Source organism: Sphaerodactylus townsendi, linkage group LG02 (assembly GCF_021028975.2).
Source record: "Sphaerodactylus townsendi isolate TG3544 linkage group LG02, MPM_Stown_v2.3, whole genome shotgun sequence".
In the NCBI taxonomy this organism is placed as follows: Eukaryota; Metazoa; Chordata; class Lepidosauria; order Squamata; family Sphaerodactylidae; genus Sphaerodactylus; species Sphaerodactylus townsendi.
This window is the reverse complement of record NC_059426.1, coordinates 143,902,856-143,923,907: the sequence shown is the minus strand read 5'-3', so window position 1 is coordinate 143,923,907 and position 21,052 is coordinate 143,902,856. Positions and strand designations below refer to the sequence as shown.

The 21,052-nt window shown below is 47.0% G+C and overlaps 1 protein-coding gene across 1 annotated transcript; it reads left to right on the top strand.

The window, feature by feature from the left end:
* The first annotated feature begins 1,600 nt into the window (after nt 1-1,600).
* On the top strand, nt 1,601-19,242 carry NGB (neuroglobin). Its single transcript, XM_048483304.1, has 4 exons — nt 1,601-2,308; nt 10,674-10,785; nt 16,375-16,494; nt 17,464-19,242. The coding sequence occupies exons 1-4, from the start codon at nt 2,205-2,207 to the stop codon at nt 17,608-17,610; spliced, it is 483 nt and encodes a 160-aa protein (XP_048339261.1). The 5' UTR covers nt 1,601-2,204; the 3' UTR covers nt 17,611-19,242.
* Nucleotides 19,243-21,052: the final 1,810 nt, after the last annotated feature.

Genomic DNA, 21,052 nt, shown 5'->3' with positions numbered 1-21,052 from the left:
CAGTGGGCTGTAGAGGCAATCTGAAAATGGCAGCCAAGGAGACCTGGGAGTAGGGAGCAGGAAAGGCACCAGGAGGTCAGGAGGGCTGGGGCTTGGCCTGGGGCATACATGATACCAAAAGCGGCAGTGCACCTGGGGGACGTATAGGAATACCCATGTCCCCATTAATGTCCATTCCTACCACTGGGTGTTGGGCTCAATCACATCATGCGGGGAGCAGCAGCTGTTTTTGAATGGATGCTCCCTGCAGACACAAAGGCAATGCCTCCTGGGCCCTTCCAAAGATCCCCCTGTTCCATAGGACTAGAGGAAAGCCAAGACTAACCAGGGACTAGGTAAGGGTTTTTTTCCCCTCAGGTTTAGACCCTTCCCATTACATGTCAGGCTTGCTTGAAACAATGCATGGAATGGAACAGCCGGAAAGACCTCAGTCACCGAACCCACCCCCATAAAAAAATCTATACCTACGGCACTGACTGACTAACTCTTTATTTGGGAGAATGCTTTGTGGAAGAAGTGGGCACTTGGTCACCCATGAGTGGACTCGTTATTCCCTTGAGCTCCATTTCAGAGATCACTGTTCTGTTTGCATTGTCAGGGTTTTGGAGTTAAGTCCAGCCTTTGTGCTTATCAGTGCTCAAAGTGTGGTGACAAAGTCTGATTTAAATGGGAGTTTTTGAATATGTTAAATTTCTGTCTGCTCAATGTTCCAAGAAAATACAGCTCTTTAACATTTAGATACTTTGCTCTTGATTGGAATAAATATCTCCTTTGTGTATTGACTTTAGCTGTGTAATGCAATGGGGGATTTTGAGAAGAAAAAACTTCATGCTAATTTTCAGTTTACAAAGTTGCTCTCTCAAATAGGTGTGAACTTGACTCTATACTGGCTCTAAACATAAGTATGGAAGCAACTCCCAGTATGGCTTACTACCAAGTGTGCATTCAACCTTAATTTTAATTGTAACATATCCCAAAGTTGAAATTACATGGAAGTTTTGTTCTTGAATTGGTCCTTATTGTAGATTCCCAGAACAGCTTTTCCCCCTGTTAAAATTACTTGTTCCACAGTTGCTTTGCCATGTGCAGCTAAGTTGTGAGGAGAATCCAATGTTTGTTGCCAACTTTTTTCCTTGGAGGGCTCCCTCTGCTTTTCACAATGGCATCGATTGTGCCTGTGCCCAGGGAAACAGAAATGAACAGCTGTACTTTTTTCTAAAGTGAGCCAGTATGGTACAGTGGTTAAGAGCAGTGGACTCTAATCTGAAGAACCGATTCCTCAGTCCTCTGCATGAAGCCTGCCGGTGACTCTGGGTGAGTCCCGGTTCTCTCGAAATTCTCTCAGCTCATGCAGTGGCAGGCAATGGCAAACCACCTCTGAACATCTCTTGCCTTCAAAACCCTATCGGATCTGCACAAGTAAGTCAGCTGTGACTTGACACACTTCCCACCAACACCTTTTCTTCACAGGGAACACCTTCAGATTTGAGTCCAGTAGCACCGGAGAGACTAACAAGACCTTCAGGGTATTGGCTTTTAAGACTCAAAGCTCCCTGCCTCGGGTACAGAGGTTCATGGATAAGGAGAGCGACACCTGCTTGTGGCGCAGGGGGAGCCTTGGGATCACAAGGCCACTTGACGATCAAATTCGGATTGTGAGCATCCTCTTGCAGGGCTTCGAAGGAGGCGTGAGAAAGAGGGCACTGCTGCTTTAAGAGCTCCCGGGGAAATGTCCCTGCCCCTGGGAGCTGGGAAGGTGCCGCCGCCGCCGCTCAGGGGAGAGGCGCGCAGAGCTTCCAGGCGCTCGCGAGCAGGGCAGGTTGGTTAGCAGCCTGGGGAGCGAGCAGGGACTCCTGACCCCTATGGCTTCCCCCGGGGGCACGGACGCGCCGGCTTTGGGCAAGGAGACAGCTCCTCCTCCTACCCGCCGTCGAGCGGCTCCCTAAAGCGGAGCGAAGGGCTCGCAGGGGCTGCGGAGCGCAGCGGGGCCCGAGATGTGAGCGCAGAGTCCCGAGCGCAGCAGCCAGCAAAAGGGGGACGCGCGGCGCCTCCAGCCCAACCGGGAGCTGCGTTTCTCTCGCCACTCCCCCAGCCCTTTACCCCGGGATCAGGGCCACCGGTTGCTTCCGAGCCTGGCTGTTACACTGCGAGGAAACCAAGCGCCGCCGCCGTTCCTCCTCCTCCTCCCTGCAGCCTCCCGGAAAATGGAGAGCGGCGGACTTTCCAGCACCGAGCAAAAGCTGATCCGGGAGAGCTGGCAGCAAGTGAGCGCCAGCCCGTTGGAGCACGGCGTCGTCCTGTTTGCCAGGTAAGCGGAGGTTGGAGCACGTGGCCTGGGACGACTCAAGAGGAGTTGCCCGTCGGGGGGTGGACAGGGGGGTTGGGGACTTCCTCTCCAGCCGGATCCTGCAGTGCAAGTATAGTAGGGTCGTCTTGTGTTGCTGCCCCTTAAGGATTATCTGGCGATTCTATGGGGCAGAAGGGTTTGAGACACTTTCTTTATACCGGTTCCAAAGAAGGAGTCGTTTTGGTCTTTTGCAACCGAAATTGTGCGACCTTGCAGACTAACGCATTTGTGTGTGTGTGTGGCGTCCTCTTTAAAGTGCATCTACACGTGTACACGTCTTTAAAGTGCCTCTTCTACACTGGCTGCAACAGACTAACATTCTGGAACTGGCGTGATAAAAAGAAGGCAGGGGCGTAACGAGGCAGCCCTGGGCAAACTGTAGCCCTGGGCAAAACCTGAGTTGGATGCCCCCCCCCATGGGCGGCCACTCCACCACGACCAATTTTTTTTTGCACCAGGACATTGGTGCCTGCAGGGGGTGCCTTTTTTAGACATATCAGCACCAAAATTTCAGCACATCTTCAGGAGACTGTCCTTATGCTACTACCCAAGTTTGGTGAGGTTTGGTTCTGGGGTCCAAAGTTATAGACTCCCAAAGGGGGTGCCTCATCCCCCATTGTTTCCAAGGGGAGCTAATAGGAGATGGGGGCTACAGTTTTGAGGGTCCATAACTTTGGCCCCCCTGAACCAAACTGCACCAAACCTGGGAGGAATCATAAGGGCAGTCTCCTGATGAGACCCTGAAAGTTTTGACACTGTTCCTTCAGAAATGTCCCCCCCCCCCCGCAAGCCGGCAACCCCCATGGACAGCAATACAGAAAACTCAATGCAGAACAAAGATTCTTGGGCAAATTTCTGGAATGTTCCTGCAGGGGGCGCATTTTTGGATGTATCGGCACCAAAAGTTCAGGGTATCATCTGGAAACTGTCCTTACGGTACCCCCAAAGTTTGATGTAGTTTGGTTTAGGGGGTCCAAAGTTATGGACCCTCAAAGGGTGTACCCCATCCCACATTCTTTGCTAAGGAGATGGGGGCTACCCTTTGAGGGTCCATAACTTTGGACCCCCAGAACCAAACTACACCAAACCTTGGGGGTGCCATCATGACAGTCTCCAGATGATACCCTGAAACCACAGTGCTGATACATCAGAATCGCCTACTATCCTGAAATTTGCCCATCAATCTTGTTCTGCGACAATTCTGTGCTGTCAATGGGGTTACGAACTGGGGGCACATTTTTGAAGGCACAGTCTCAAAACTTTCAGGGTCTCATCAGGAGACTGCCCTGATGATTCCCCCCAAGTGTGGTGCAGTTTGGTTCAGGGGGGGCCAAAGTTATGGACCCTCAAACAATGGGGGATAGGGGCACCCCCTTTGGGAGTCCATAACTTTGGACTCCCTGAACCAAACCTCACCAAACTTGGGGGGTCGCATAAGGACAGTCTCCTGATGATACGCTGAGGTGCTGCTAGCCTAAAGACTACACCCCCTGCAGGCCAAAAATGGAAAACCACTAAAAATACCCAAAAACGAACCCAGCATTTTGATGCCCCCCACAAGGTGATGCCCTGGGCAGCTGCCCACCTTGCCCAATGGGCATTACGCCAGTGAAAGAAGGCGGTTTTTTTTGGAATGGAGACATTTCTGAAATGCAAGGGGTTTGTGCTTGGCAGCTCCAGGGCCCCGCCAGCCACCTGAATTACAGCTTGCAAAAGTTTGAGGAGAAACTTCCTCATCGGAGTGTTGTGGAGTTTCCGGGCTGTATGGCCGGGTTCCAGTAGCATTTTCTCCTGACATTTCACCTGCATCTGTGGCTGGCATCTTCAGAGGATCTGATGGTAGTAAAAACAAAGCAAGTGGAGTATATATGCCTGTGGAATGTCCAGGGTGGGAGAAAGAACCATTTGCATTGGTTAACAAGTGTAAAGGGTGCAATTAGCAAGTGTGATTTGCATGTGTTGAGTTGAATCCACCCATTTTAGCATTTGTAAGTAACAATGCAGTTCTTTTTCCTACCCTGGACATTCCACAGGTATATACATACTCCACTTGCTTTGCTTTACTACCATCAGCTCCTCTGAAGATGCCAGCCACAGATGCAGGGGAAACATCAGGAAAAATGCTACTGGAACACGGCCATACAGCCCGGAAACCCCGCAACACTCCAGTGATTCCGGCCATGAAAGCCTTCAACAATACAACTTCCTCATCTTTGTTCCGCAACTCAGAATCTAGCAGCTGGGATTGTGGGGTTGTTGAGTGACACTGTAAAAAGATCGCAGGAAGTGGAGTTATCCTTGTGAGGTTGTTTTGTGGACAAAATAGGAAACGGTGAACTGTGCATGCTGCCCTGAGAAAAGGTGGTATAAAATCACACTGGAAAAGGGTTGGTTTGCTTTCTATGGCTAATGGTTTTCCTGCACAAATAACTCTTGGTTGCCGGATAGTGAACATGAGGCGTACATCCTGCATGCAAAACCTCATCTAAGTTGTATTGTCGAAGGCTTTCACGGCCGAAATCACTAGAGTGTTGTGGGTTTTCTGGGTTGTATGACCATGTTCCTGGAACATGATCATACAACCCGGAAAACCCACAACACTCCACTCATCTGAGTTGCTCACGTATGACATGTGCATGATGGGGATCCTCAGCCAATTGTGTCTCCCCAACTTGTGTGCATGAGTCAGAATATGTAAGTCTTATGCGTACTAAATAGCACATGTGTTTCACGGTTCATGTAACATTGATTTTGTTGAGTGTGTTGGAAAAGCGCCTAATGCAAAAAGGCTCACAGTGCCTGAAATGTGAAGCTGCCTTACCTGACCCTTGGTCTGCCAAGGTCAGTGTATTGTGCTCTGATTGGCAGCAGCTCCCCAGGGCCTTGGGCAGCGACGGAAAGGTGTCTTTCATGAACAGTCCTGGATCCTGTTCATCTGGGAATACCGGGCGCTGAACCTGGGACTTTTGGCATGCAAAGCAGACACTCTACCACTAAGCTGTGGCCCCAGCTTCTACAACAAGAAGTTTCTGGAAACAAGAAGAGATTACCTGGAAGTCTCACACCTTTCTATCCCCAAAATTCTTGCCTCCCCCCCTGATGTTATTCCTGGTGTAAGAAAGGCTCTTTACTGTTTTCATGGGCGCCATGGACTCTGAGCCATGGCTTGGAAGACTTTGTTCTAGTAGCTGTTTTACTGCCTGTTGTTGCCGCTTGAAGCAGTAAGGATGAAACTTTGAGCATGTTCCTTTTTCCCCATCACTAAGTAACCACAAATCAGCCGTTCACATTGGAGGCTGGTGGCACAGAGATGTCTTCTATGCAGGCATGAGCCCCAGTAAGACTTTTATATTTTCAGAAATTCAAGCAATGGGTGAATCTGGACAGTGGAAAAAGTATGCGGCCCTGAGGCTGTGGCCTTGGTCTGCGTACTTACCAGCAGTCGCAGCACTTCAAACTAAACATGCAGGGGGCTGAGGAGCGGGACTTGCTGAGCTTCTCCGAAGACGAAGCCCTGTTTTACAGATCAAAGCCTAGAAGCCGGCCAAAAAGACAGCGCCAGCAGCCCCACGAGGAGAGCCAGCTGGGTGGCCGTTGACCCTTCCCTCTGGTTTTTCCTTGTCGCAGAGCCACAGTTCCTCCTCATTCAGGGAGCAGAACGGCAGCCCTCTCTGGCATGTGCTCGTCTCTGCAAAGCGTTATCTTAGCGGCTCCCTAATTGCTTGTGACATGGCAATCTCCAGAGCTGAACCCAGGCCAGGCCCTTGGGGAGAGGCTCAATTAATTCCGAGATCAGTCCCAGGGCAAAGGATATGGTGCCTGGGAGAGAACAACGGAATGGCCTGGCACATTCCATTAACCCCTCTGCCGGGATGGAGAAGCGGGCAAGAGAGCGGCCCCAAGGCCTCTTTGGAAATGGTGATTGAAATGACCCCTAAATCACCCTTTTATTCAGGGGTTCGAAGTGAGCAGGTATCCTTTAATCTCCCCTTACTCCAATCCTGAATGCCCATTGCATAGAAAGGAGCACTGAGGAAGGGAAGATTCTCTTGCTCTGTGTGGACTGTGGGGTAGTTTATCAGGTTACCATACTGGGGGAGTAAGTCTGTTTAATCTGCCTCTGATGTGAAGGGGAAGTAACATCCTATCAGTTCCCGGGAACTCATGTTGTTTTCCGTTCAGGGCGCATCAAGTTTCCAAGAAGCAAGTTCAGGGTATCTCTTCCGAGTCTCCTGTGATCCGGTGAAGATGAAGGGTTAAATCAGGGGTGTCAAGCATGCGCCCTGGACACTGGATTGGGCCCCTTGAGAGGGCTGATCAAGTCTGCAAGCCAGCTGAGGCAACCCTTCCCCTCTTGATCTGGCCTGGCAAGCCCGCTGCAGACTCGCTAGTCCAGGCATCCACCCACCCTGATTCTGATCTGATCTAGTGAGCCCACTGCAGGCTTTCCAGTCCAGGCACGCACACACCCTGTTCCCAGCCTGGTGAGCCTGCTGCAGGTTAGCCTGGTTCCCAGTTTGGCCTGGTGAGCCAGGTGCAGTCCAAGCACCTACCCCATCCCATGCTGTCTATCTGGCCTGGCAAGCTTATTTTGCGTTAGCCAGTCTAGGCAACCACCAGCCCCCAATCCGATCTGTCCTGGTGAGCCACCCCCATGCCAATCTGGTCAAGCTGAGGCAGCCCCCCCCAGTGCTGACCATCTCCCTCGGTGCTGATCTGGACTGCTGAGGTGGCTGGGGACTCGCAACACTCCCAGTACTGACTATCTCCCCCAGTGCCGTTCTTGGTTGGTGAGCCACGGTAGCAGCCCCCCCTCTCCCAGTGCTGATCTGGGCTTGTGAGCCTGCTGTGGTCTCAATAGCTGAGGTAGCCACACACCCTGACCAAGCCACATTTATGTCATATGTAGCCCTCATAACAAACAAGTTCAACACCTCTGGGTTAAACTGTAATGTGCAGATGATGCAGAGCAGGGAAGAGGGCATATTTGTATTGCTCTGTTTTATGTATGTATGTATGTAGGTAGGTAGGTATAGTGTTTATGTGTGCAGGGAGGGTATGTGGCACATCAGTAGAGCATATACCTTGCAGGCTGAAGGTCTCAGCTTCAATCCCTAGAATTTCAATGTAAAAGGATCAGATAGTAGGCTTCCTGTGTGCCTTCTCCTAACACACAATTTTGTTTATTGGGACTGTAAACAGAATTGTTCCACTGGGCCTTTGGGGAGGCTGGCCGTGGATTACCTGCCCCCTCTGATGCCCCTGTGCCCTTTGTTGTGCCATCTCCGGCACTGCCAATTTAAGATCTTATCTGGCACTGTTGGGCTTCCCCCTCCTGGCCTTGGGATCGGGCACCGTCAACAAATTGTGATCAACTAATGATGGTTGCGTTAATGCTGCTGTGTTTAAGGTTTTAATATCACATGCATATTTTGTTTTATTTATTATGAATTGTAGCTATGCACTGTTCTGTTGTATACCGCCCAGAGCCCTTAGGGGGTGGGCAGGTTATGAAATAACAACAACAACAACAATAATAGCAAGTCATTAGAATAAATTTGATCAAGGCCAAAATCGAAAAATCCTCAGATGATGCAAAATGCAGATTGTGCAAAGAAGCTGATGAAACTGTAGATCATGTCCTCAGCTGCTGCAAAAAGATTGCCCAGACTGAGTACAAACAGAGACACAACTCAGTGTTCAAGATGATCCACTGGAATTTATGCAAGAATTACAACATAAGAACATCTAAGAACTGGTGGGATTGTATACTACCTTGAGCAGGATTCTGAAGAGGCAGTCCAGAAATATACTAAATCTATATGTATAAAAAGCTAACCATCCGTTTGTTGGTGACTCCCTAACGCTGAAATGGCTGGACGGATTGCCCCCAAATTTTCACATGACATCCCTCCCTATTACGGGCAGGTAATGGGACCTTCAAATCGCCAAAAGTCCATACCTGAGCCAGGTAAAACATCTTTTTCCTGGCACACCAGGCCATGAAGCTGGCTGTGTTTAACTGTCACCCTTAGAATGTTTGTGCAGCCTGTCTGTCTGTGGCCTGAGGCCTTGGTATGAGGGCTTAGAATGTTTGTGCAGATGGGCAGAGATGAGCAGTGAAAACAGTAAATAGGCAATACTGTTAGGTAATACAAGTGGAAGTGAAACACATACACACTTTGCCGTGTGAGACGTCAGGTGGGGTTCCCCCCCCACACATACAGGTAACTTTCACTCTCTGTGCCTCACCCACTACTACCACACAACACACATACTCTCATCCACATCCAGCTAATCCTCCCTCACCTCACTCTGCCGTCCCTCACATCCAACCACCACTTACCCACTTCCTCACCCACAGCTCTCTTTTACTAAAAGCAAGCTGGAGTTTGCCATTTTCTTCTAAGAAAATCCATGGGGTGGGGGCGAACCAACACTACTGGCTCTGCTTCTTTTGCACGTGGCCCTTTAAAAACCCAGGGAGCTGGCCTTGATCTGAGTGCCTCATCACCCTGCCTCTGCTGCCTGACTGGGACAGCCTCCTTGCCCCAGTTCTGCCTTATCCAAGCCAGGACTGTGCGTGTCAACCAGCCTCATGGACAGCGGGATTCACACTCTGGACAGTTCCTTTGTGGAATGGAAAGGGTTACCTTATACTAAAAACCAAGCCAGCACCATATAATAATGTGAATTGAAAAGGGAAAGAGGGATTCCATTTGACCACCCCAAAAGAAGAAGAAGAAGAAGAAGAGGAAGAGTAGTAGTAGTAGTAGTAGTAGTAGTAGTAGTAGTAGTAGTAGTAGTAGTAGTAGTAGTAGTAGTTTGGATTTATATTCCCCCTTTCTCTCCTGTAGGAGACTCAAAGGGGCTTACAACCTTCTTGCCCTTCACCCCTCACAACAAACACCCTGAAAGGTGGGTGGGGCTGAGAGCGATCCGAAAATCTGTGACTATCCCAAGGTCACACAGCTGGTGTGTGTGGGAGTGCACAGGCTAATCTGAATTCCCCAGATAAGCCTCCACAACTCAAGCTGCAGAGCTGGGAATCAAACCCAGTTCCTCCAGATCAGAGTGCACCTGCTCTTAGCCACTGTACCACTGCTGCTCCCAAAAGGCTATGCTGGGGATCATTGGACCTGCATGGACATCTGTGTGGGTTGCGGACTGTGATGAGAAGGACAATTGCCACAGCAACGCGTGGCTGGGCCCCGCTAGTAAATGATATAAATACAGGGTCCAACACACTCTATTACACATGACCTCTGTGTGTCACAGATGACTTATAGCAACCCAGTTGGGTTTCAAGGCAAGAACTAACTAAGGTGGTTTGTCATTGCATTCCTCTGATATTGCTTGGTAGTCTCCCATCCAAATACTATGTAGGCCCAATACCGGCTTAGCTTCTGAGATCTGATGAGATCAGGCTAGCCTGGGCTATCTAGGTCAGGGGCACAGATGACTTCTAGCAACTGTGGTATCAATGAGAGAAAAATGGATGCCAGGAAAGTTTGGTTGGAGGGCCTTTGCTGGAACCAGTGTTTAGACTGGAAGTACTGCTTAGGGTCATCCCAAGAACCTGCATCACAAAGGGGAGGGGGAATCACAGGTTTAGCAGAGGAGTCTAGGCCCCGCCTTAACCCAGAATGTCAAATCAGCCCAAACTACCAAGGAACCTAGTGAGGTGTATCCTTCTTCCTCACTATATTTAGGGCCATTGGGAGAGGATCACCTGGACAGGATCACCTGAACAGAACAGGAATTGTAGCGAGAATATCATCAGGCAAGTGGAAAAAGAATAGCTGGCGTGAATGGAATTCACTTGTCTTGTTTTCTGTTTATGTTGTATTTTATAATTGCTGCCATTTTAGGTCACATGACTTCCAGTGGAGTGTCCACTTGTTCTCTGTTGGGTACGCGTACATCAGAAGTCCAGCATGACAAAGAAATGGAGAAGGCAACCTCATTGCCTTGGCACAAAAACAGGGTCAAAGTCTGATCTGCAGAGCCTGAGGCCTCCTCAGAGGCAAAGCAGTTCTGAAGGGGCAGGCCATCTTTGATTCCATGCTCCTAGTTTGTCTTCCCAGAGACAGGCTTGGCACAAAGGAAGATAAATGCTGAACTGGACCAGGGATGAAAGGCATCATCTCCTCCTGCTCCTGGCATGGCTCAGTCTGCTGTTCTTGTGTGTGTTTCTGGCTTTCTGGACCCTGTTGGTAAAACCAGTCTGGAGCGGCGTGTGAGAAGGATGTGGGTAAAGTGAAACAGAGCAGTTAATAAAATGCTGATGAAGTCATTCCATTGGATGTTTTATCTTCTCTTTCAGGCTTTTTGATTTGGAGCCTGATGTCTTGCCACTTTTCCAATACAACTGCAAAAAGTTCTCTACTCCTGAGGAATGCCTCTCCTCACCCGAGTTCCTGGAGCATGTTAGGAAGGTGAGCAATGTAAAGTAACCCAACTTTTTGCTTCTGTGAATTATGAAACAAATTACCTAATGAAGAGTGCTGGGGAGAATCCAAAATGCTGGATTTCTGGATAATTTTTTTTTTGAGGAAAACACCATGTCACTTCCAGGTTCTTGTCTGGAAGCAATGTCATGGTTTCACATGATGTTATTTTCCCTTCTATTCTGGCTCCGGCTACTCATTCCCTCAAGCCAGGATGGAAAGTTGCCTGTCTAAAGTGGGCAAGCTGACATTTCTAGAAATAATTAATCATTCGTTTTGTGATACAGTTTTAAAAACTAACCTGCAGTGGTTCAAAATAAACCGCTGTTTACAAACGTTCTGAATGTGAAAGCTACACTTGTCTCTTAGTCGTGAATAGGGTTGTTAGCCTCCAGGTTGGACCTGGGAATTCTCTCAGAATTACAGCTGACCTTCAGACTATGTCAGAGGGTAGATTTTATGGTTTCACACCTGCACTGAGCTCTCTCTCTGGAGACTCCTCACAAATCTGCAGGAATTTCCCAAGCCAGTCTTGACAGCCCTAATTGTGAAGAATATGTATTAAGCTTATGATAACCAACAGGAAAGCTCTTTTATGTAGAAAGTCATTATTAAATTCAGTCTTCCTGACTAGTGATTTAAATCAATTTGATCTGAACCAAATCCACCCTGCTGTAATGGGTGAAAGTAGTCAGAAATTGCTAGGGTAGTATAATGGTTAGTATTTCAAACCAGTCCTGGTTAGCTTTGGGTTCAAGTCCTCACTGCATCATAAAGCTCAGTTAGGTGATAGTGGGTTATAACTGCCATTCAGGATAACCTATTTCACAAGTTTGCTGAAAGGATAGAAAATGTGCTGCTCCTTGGAGAAAAAGTGGGATAAAAATGCAGTTGATAAATACAAGCTGGACCAAAATCTTACTGCCCTGATCGGTTGCTGCTGTTGTTATTTGCTAAGGAATCTAAAATTGCAACAAAAGCTTTTAATCTGCAATAATGAGGAATTGATGTCATGTTGGTGAGGGAGCAAGCTTGTTTTCTGCTTCTCCAGAGACAAGGACCAGGAGTAATGGGTTCAAGGTGAAGGAAAAGAGATTCCACCTAAATATCAGGAAAAACTTTTTGACAGTAAGGGCTGTTTGACAGTGGAATGCTCTACCTCGGAGTGTGGTGGAATCTCCTTCTTTGGAGGTTTTTAAAGAGAGGCTGGATGGCCATCTGTCAGGAGTGCTTTGATTGTGTGTTCCTGCATTGCAGGGGGTTGGATTTGATGGCCCTTGGGGTCTCTTCCAACTCTATGATTCTATGAATTCATAGTGAAATTGCAACAAAAGATTTTAATCTGCAGTAATGAGGAATGGAATCTTTCGTGCTCCAGTTGTACCCTGTTGGCCACTTTATGGTGTGAACAGCTGCACTACTGTTGTAGGACCACTTTTGTCTGATGGGTTCCTGTACTTCGGGATGAAAATTATTGCATGTATATATGGATTCCTGTTTGTACAAATCATGCCCTATTAAGCATATTGTACACCTAAATTAGATTAAACACATGAGGGATGTATGTGATCTAATTTTAAATATTTTATTTTATTTGTACCCTGCCATTCTCCACATTAGGGACCCATTCTGCTCCATTTTATCTTCGCATCAACCCTGTGATGTAGGTTAGATGACTGACTGAGGTCATCCAGAGAGCTTCCATGGTATAGCAGGGATTCAAACTTTGGTCAACAGATTTGAGTCCCACGAACCTCTATACTAAACTGTCTTTAACCAGATGCAAAGTACATACTCATACCGTCCACACCACAGCTTGACAGAGGGCAGCAGGAAGGATAGTTAAAGAGTAATTCTTAGGATAGGTTAAAAATAAGTTGGGAATAATTGAGGAAGCTACATGAGACTGAGGTGAGGTATTAAGTAGCTGACTGGCTATCTACTCCAGCATTCTGTCTCTCTCAAGGGTAGACACGTCCTGGAAAGCAACCAAGTGGGGCATGGTGAATATAGCAATTTTCGTGTGCTTGTCCTAACTTACTTACTTACTTATTTATTTATTTATTTATTTATTTATTTATTTATTTATTTATTGGATTTCTATACCACCCTCCCCCAGAGGGCTCAGGGCGGTGTACAAATAAACATATACAGACAGGGGAAAGTTAAAACCAGTACAAATATGATAATCAAATATAGGTAGAACCTCCATTTTTAGCTATCATGGTTAAGCAGAGTCCAAAAGTGGTGTAGAGGTCAGATTAGGGTTGGGTAGACCAAAGTTAAAATCCTGACTTAGCTGTGAAACTCACTAAGTAACCTTAGACCAGGGGTGTCCAACTCTGGTGCTTCAGATGTTCATAGACTACAATTCCCATCAGCCCCTACTGGCATGGCCAATTGGTCAGATCATCAGAGTTCCCATCATCAGTTCATGGACTACAATTCCCATCTGCCCCTACTGGCATGGCCAATTGGCCAGACCTCTACTAGACCATCAGTCTGTCTCAGTCTAACCTAACTTACAAGGTTGTTGGGAGCATAAATGGAAGAAAGGAAGCCATGTACTCTGCCTTTGACCACGTGGGAAGGGTGGGATAGGAATGTCATAGATATTCAGTGATGGACCTTTCCCTATTGAATATGTATAATCCTTTAAAAACCATCTAAGGCTGCAATCATTGTATGGTAACAAGGAAATACATTACCTTATATACTCGCATATAAGTCTACTTTTTCAGCACATTTTTTGTGCTGAAAAAGCCCCCCTCAACTTATATGCGAGTGAGGGTCCCACTTAATTCTTGTGTGGCGTTCCCCCGCTCCCGTCTCCTGCCTTCTTCTCTGCCTTCCCTGTTTCAGCTGCTTTCTCTGCCTCTGCTTTGCTCTCCTCCTTCTTCTCTGCCTCCACCTTCAGCTGCTTTCTCAGCCTCCTTCTCTGCTTTGCTCTCCTCTGCCTTCTTCTCTGCCTTCCCCTTTCAGCCGCTTTCTCTGCCTTTGCCTTCTTCTCAGCGGCGGCCACCTCCTGACTCTTGGCGGGTGACAGCCAGTTGACCTGGGTGAGCTGGACAAGCTGCGGGATGGAGAGGTCAGTGGCAGAGACCTTGGCATTGGTGAGATGGGGAGTCAGTGGCAGAGACCCCCAAATAGCACCCGACCGTATCTATTTTTATTTTTGAAATTTACCAGTAGCTGCTGCATTTCCCACCCTAGACTTATATTTGAGTCAATAAGTTTTCCCAGTTTTTTGTGATAAAATTAGGTGCCTCAACTTATATTCAGGTCAACTTATACACAAGTATATACGGTAATTGAAATAATTGGGGGCTTCTGTGGATGGTGTATACATATAAGAACATAAGAACATAAGAACAAGCCAGCTGGATCAGACCAAAGTCCATCTAGTCCAGCTCTCTGCTACTCGCAGTGGCCCACCAGGTGCCTTGGTGAGCTCACATGTAGGATGTGAACGCAACGGCCTTCTGCGGCTGTTGCTCCCGATCACCTGGTCTGTTGAGGCATTTGCAATCTCAGATCAAGGAGGATAAGGATTGGGAGCCATAAATCGACTTTTCCTCCATAAATCTGTCCAAGCTTTTTTTAAAGCTATCCAGGTTAGTGGCCATCACCACCTCCTGTGGCAGCATATTCCAAGCACCAATCACACGTTGCGTGAAGAAGTGTTTCCTTTTATTAGTCCTAATTCTTCCCCCCAGCATTTTCAGTGTATGCCCCCTGGTTCTAGTATTGTGAGAAAGAGAGAAACATTTCTCTCTGTCAACATTTTCTACTCCATGCATAATTTTGTAGACTTCAATCATATCCCCCCTCAGCCGCCTCCTCTCCAAACTAAAGAGTCCCAAACGCTGCAGCCTCTCCTCATAGGGAAGGTGCTCCAGTCCCTCAGTCATCCTTGTTGCCCTTCTCTGCACTTTTTCTATCTCCTCAATATCCTTTTTGAGATGCGGCGACCAGAACTGGACACAGTACTCCAAGTGCGGTTGCACCACTGCTTTATATAAGGGCATGACAATCTTTGCAGTTTTATTATCAATTCCTTTCCTAATTATCCCCAGCATAGAGTTTACCTTTTTTACAGCTGCCATGCATTGAGTTGACATTCCCATGGAACTATCAACTAAGACGCCTAAATCCCTTTCCTGGTCTGTGACTGATAGCACTGACCCCTGTAGCGTGTATGTGAAGTTTGGATTTTTTGCCCCTATGTGCATCACTTTACATTTTGCTACATTGAACTGCATTTGCCATTTCTTAGCCCACTCACCTAATTTATCAAGGTCCGCTTGGATCTCTTCGCAATCCTTTGTGGTTCTCACCACCCTACATAATTTGGTATCATCTGCAAACTTGGCCACCACGCTACCCACCCCTACTTCCAGGTCATTTATGAATAGGTTAAAGAGCACTGGTCCCAATACGGATCCTTGGGGGACACCACTCCCGACATCTCTCCATTGTGAGAACTTCCCATTTACACCCACTCTTTGTTTCCTGTTTCTCAACCAGTTTTTAATCCATAGGAGGACTTCCCCTCTTATTCCTTCATTGCTGAGTTTTCTCAACAGTCTCTGGTGAGGAACTTTGTCAAAAGCCTTTTGGATATCCAAGTAGACAATGTCCACCGGTTCACCCCTGTCCACATGCCTGTTTACACCCTCAAAGAACTCTAGTAAGTTTGTAAGACAGGATTTGCCTCTGCAAAAGCCATGCTGACTCTTCCTCAGCAGGTCTTGCTTTTCTACATGTTTTATAATTTTATCTTTAATGATAGATTCTACTAATTTACCAGGAACAGATGTCAAACTGACTGGCCTGTAATTTCCCAGGTCCCCCCTAGATCCTTTCTTAAAGATTGGTATGACATTGGCCATCTTCCAGTCTTCAGGGATGGAGCCTGATTTCAGGGATAAGTTGCATGTTAAAGTGAGAATATAGATATTATCTTATTACACCTATCTATCTGAAGCCACAGCAATTGCAGTTTTTAACTGTATAAATAATTAGAAGAAGAGGAGAGTTTGGATTTATACCCTACCTTTCTCTCCTCTAAGGAGCTACTTTTCCTTCCTCTCTCCACAACAGACAACAGAACTCTCTTCAGAGAGTTCTGAAGAACTTTGACTAGCCCAGGATCACCCATCAGGAATGTAAGAGTGCAGAAACACATCTGGTTCACTAGATAAGCCTCTGCCAGGTGGAGGAGTGGGGAATCAAACCCGGTTCTCCAGTTTAGAATCCACCTGCTCTTAACAGTTACACCAAAGATACCTTTGTAATTGGTACAATGTAGCAATATTGTTGTCAGACTACTTGGAAGTCTGTTTATGCAGAAAAGGCATAATATATAAAAAGGTCCTGAACAGCTGGATTATGATAATAACAAATCTAGAACCTTAGCTACAGATTTCCCTGAAACATGCTTTTGGGAGTTTTTTGGGCTCGCAGTGATGTGCAGTACAAACCTGTTCATGCCTACCTTGGAATTTGTAAAAGGCTCATAGAAAAATACACCCTTGTTCAATAACTGCTTACCAGATTCCTCCATCTGCCTACTAGGTAATGCTGGTAATAGATGCCGCTGTGACCCATGTGGATGATATGCACTGTTTGGAGGAATATCTTGCCAACTTGGGTAAGAAGCACCAGGCAGTTGGCGTGAAGGTGGCGTCTTTTTCGGTAAGGTGCCCTTTCATTATGGGGTGTTTTCTGTCTAGGGCAGAGGTGTCCAACTGCTGGCATGGCCAATTGGCTGATGGGAATTGTAATCCATGAACATCTGAAGCGCCAGAGTTGGACACCCCTAGTCTAGGGCATGGTCAAAGTTGCACCCATGATCTCCTCCTGCACTGTGGTCAGCTGAACTTGAACCAAGTTCCTGCAAGTCCATGAGAAGATACCTGTGTATTCATTTAGGTGGTAATACCACCATGCTGCTTTTCTCCCTAATTGATGTGGTCTCATAGTAGCTTCTAACATTGTTCTCCATTTTATTCTTGAAACAACAAACCTGTGAGGTAGGTGACTGGCACAAGGTCACCCAGTAAACTTACATGGTGGAGTGGGGATTCGAACCAGAGTCTTCTAGTTCCTGGGTCCAGCATTTTTAACTACTACGCCATGCTGGTTTTTGCTTTCTGTGCTGTTTTTGAGTGGGATTGAGTTGTAGCCTGTGTCCTCCTTGTTGTGGCACCTTGAAACAGTTGGTTGGGTGGTTTGACTGGTGAACTGGCCTTACTTCTGTCACGGAGCTCCTTGCTTAGCTTTATTTACCCCTCATGTCTTCAGTGTCACTGTATAATTTTTTGTCACAGGTTTCTGATTGATGGTTGAGAAATTTTATTATTACTACTTATTATTTTTATTTATAGTCCAGCTTTCTTGCTGAGACTCAAGGTGGCTTGGAAGTACAATAGAAAATTCTCAGGCAATACTCTTTTATTTTTTGGCAGTCCCAAAATTAATCTAGGATTGTAGCTTCTATGGGTGAAAATGAATATTAACCACAAGGTTTTTTTTGGGTGGGGGGGAGGGCTTCATTCCAGGGCCCCAGAATAACTAACGCCATGCTTTGACAGAAGGCTGTCCACCTCTCTAGGTTCTGCTTGTTGTTCACTTACTCTGTTTCTTCCATGTTGTGCCTTGTAGACAGTGGGGGAATCCTTGCTCTACATGCTGGAAAAATGCCATGGCCCTGCCTTCAACGTGAATGTCCGAGAAGCCTGGACCAAGCTATACAGCGCTGTGGTGAAAGCCATGAGCTACGGATGGGATGTTCCGGGAAAAGTGGAATAGGCCTCGCAGAGGATGCTCTGGCCTCTATCTGTTTGTCCTTGGGAACGGCTCTGAGGAGAAAGCAAGCTCGCCTTTCCAGTTCGGTGTGCTTCAGAGTAATCTCCGTTGTTCGCTCTTCTCTCTCTTGTTTACTTCACATTTCCCATTTCTCTTGTGATAATGTGATTTTGCTCCCAAATTTCAGTGTAGCAGTTTCACATGTCTGTTTTCAGGCAAGGGGGGAGGGGGGCAGAGGAGAGCCAGGCTGGTATTGTAACCAGTAGAGATGCTGACTGCAGCAGCTTTCCTTCCAAAAGGCTTGTTGCAACTCTTTGTCCCCTATCTCCTTATAAAGAGTAATTACAAAAGATCCCTCAGCACAGAAAGGCCATTTCACCAGCTATTCCCTCAGCCCACAGAGCCTGAGCGTGTTTCAGTGTAGTTAATCAACAGTGGGGGCTTGGGATTATCAAAGCAATGTAGCCACAAGGCTCTTCTTGCTGTGCCTGAACCTCTAGCTGGAGGAATTTTGAAATACATGGCTACAAAAGCAAACTCAGAAATGCAGGAGCTGCCCATTCCCTGTGTGAGAAAAGAAAACGTTTTCATTAAGTTAATGAGAGCTGAAGCTTTGTCCCAGACGAAGCTTCCCAAATTCATCCTGATTCCAGCCCAAAGAGTGTGCTATGGCATGCAGTTCATTTCTGGGCAGCTGGGTGATGTGCATACACTCCTATTTTCCCCAAGGCCTTCAAGTTCTTACAGAATACTTTTAGCTTTTCTCAGATTTGAAGTAACTTTCTAGCCTTTGTTCTTGATGTAAACATTATCTTTGAAAACTTAAGCTAAAAGTCCTTTAACATTTTTCCTTTTGTATGGAGCAGACCTCATAGGAGAATTCTGAGACGGGCAAGTAGGGTCTGACTGTGTGAAAGGATGGGATCCAGCTACTCAGTCGGGCCCAGTGCTCTTCCTTACTACAGCCCCATTCCACATGGCTTTATCCAGGCAGGTTCTGTGATCCCCAGCATTGTCTTTTTTGGATGCTCAAAGGGGACTATTCCTGCCTTTTTCGCCAGTTAAAAAGTTGGTTGGATCCTACCCAATGGGTTGGATGAGAGAACCTGCTGTGATGTCCACATGATCGTTTTGTTTCTGTGGTCCTTCCACCTAACCCACCAATACCAAAGACCCACAGTACACTCTGATAAGAGTTAGTGGCAGTTCCTGGGTCCCTCACAAGTCACCTGTCTGTCTCATACATCCGTAATAAGCTAAGAACCAAACTATAAACAACTGATTCGATCTCCCAACATTGCTAACATTAAAAAGCAGCTGGAAATGGACTGTGGCTCAGTAGAACCTCTGCTTGCAGAAGGTCCCAGGTTCATCTCCACTTAAAAAGGACAAGACAGTAGGCGATGTAAAAGACCTGTACATAAGACCCCACTATCAATCATTCCCACCTCCGATCCTATTATCTATATTGAGGCCTCCTGTGGATGCTTTCTCATGTTAAAACTTCAGAAGACTTGGTCACACTTCTTCAGTGGTGTATTTGCCTAGGGACAGGGGGTACCCTCTGTCCCTGGGCGCCTCTGATCTGGTTGCATGGGGGGCGCAAAATCGGCCGCCCACATGACCAGGGGAGGACAGAAGCAACTGGAAGGCTCCATGCTGGGGCCTTTGCTTTTATAAGCTTGGGGGTGGGACAGAAGGGACCACTTGGGGGTGGGGCAGAAGGGACCAGGCATAGTGGGGGTGGGGGTGCCCGGAGAACAGATGTCTCTGGGCACCATTTTCCCCTGGTATGCTTCTGCACTTCTTCCACGTGGGAGGAGGAACCTGTCCCCCATCCCTTTTCTGAGAAAGTGAATGCTTCGTACAGAGTCTCTGTGATGTGGCCCATCCCTGGGATACTTTAGAGGAGATGAGTACAAAAACTGCACAGAAGTTGCAGCCTGAGGCTTGAAACACGTCTATCTGCCTTGATTGGATAATCCGGTAATAATGCAGTTACAGTGCTGGCAGGATTAATTATACCTTTAAGTAGGAGGGGGAATGGAGGTCGCCAGTCAAGTGGTGACCCTTCTGCCTTGTGCTGTTTGCTGGTATGAATGCTGCTTCTGAGCTTTTCTTTTACTGGAGAAATGAATAATGGCTCTAACATGCTCAGAGCAAGCTGAGCTTGAAAGTCTCCTGAAAGGGTGATGTCCTTTGGCATCTTCACATTCATGGAGAAGCAGATTCTTTGTAACAGTTATTTTCCTATGCTGGTGTTTAAAACAGAACCTCTTATTAAAGTGGAGAAGAGAATGCTATGAGTTGGAGGGTATTGGAGGTCCCTGGCCCGAAACACGTCCGACTGGCCTCCACTAGGGCCAGGGCTTTTACAGTCCTGGCCCCCCTCTAGTGGAACAGGCTCCGTAAGGAGACCAGGGTCCTGCGGGACTTATTAAGCTTCCACAGGGCCTGCAAAACGGACCTGTTCCGTCAGGCTTTTGGCCATCTGGGCTGAGTCCATCACCCCAGCCTCCAGTGGACTCAAGGGGGGGGGGAGAGGACTTATTGCCATCTGTATTCTGCTGATATTGTATATGATTTTATTGGATCTGTATCCATTTTAATTAATGAGGATTTTAAGTTTTGTATATCATTCTCTGTTCTACGTCGCCCTGAACCCTTCGGGGGAGGGCGACTCATAAATTGAAAAAACAAACAAACAAAATATAAATGAAGGAAACAAATAAATCAGGGCATGGTATCAACAACAAAGATTGTAGTTCACTGTGAGCAGATCTGCTCTTTATTTTTGGATGGGGCTGGACGTACACTTGGGCACCTCTGTAGGCAAATCAAGAGGGTTGTACAGGCTTGACCCACTTGCTGCAAATCTTTGGCACATGTACCCCATCCCCCCTTTCTCTCTAACCTTCTGCCCAGGCAGATTCTCTGTCACATATATTATCCTGCCCTTCCTGCAAAAATTTGCCTACCGCCGATTAAAGTTTTTAAACTTTAGTGGTGGCAAATATATTTCGGCAGCTTTGAAAGTATTTAACACAAAGGTAGTGCAGCACCTTTTGTATGGTGTTCACCTTTTGTATGGTGTTCTAATTTGGATCCATGCCTGGAGGCCAATCATTGAATGGATTCAATCCAACTTTCTGCATAAGATCTTTGGTGTTCCCCACTGTGTCCCATATGCAGTCCCATGTTTGGAGTCGGGGCAAGATCTTTTGGAATCCAGGGCATGGGTTGTAACTTTTAAATTCTGGGTGCACCTCTGTTTTCACACAGACCTTGCAGTTTGATCCAGCTAGCGATGTGTGAGCTTCAACTCTCTGATTGGTGGCTTAATATTGAAGCTAAGGTCCTCTCTTCGGGTTTCACCTGGGAGTCTTTATTTATGCTTGTTGCCCAAGAGATATTTCATCAATTAAAAGCTAGATTGTTTGAACAG

Bases quoted from the DNA above. Each gene is read 5' to 3' on its own strand.
- NGB (XM_048483304.1), top strand. From the start codon at position 2,205: ATGGAGAGCGGCGGACTTTCCAGCACCGAGCAAAAGCTGATCCGGGAG. The intron at 10,786-16,374 runs GTGAGCAATGTA...TCTGCCTACTAG, and splicing joins TCCTGGAGCATGTTAGGAAG to GTAATGCTGGTAATAGATGC. The intron at 16,495-17,463 runs GTAAGGTGCCCT...TGTGCCTTGTAG, and splicing joins TGAAGGTGGCGTCTTTTTCG to ACAGTGGGGGAATCCTTGCT.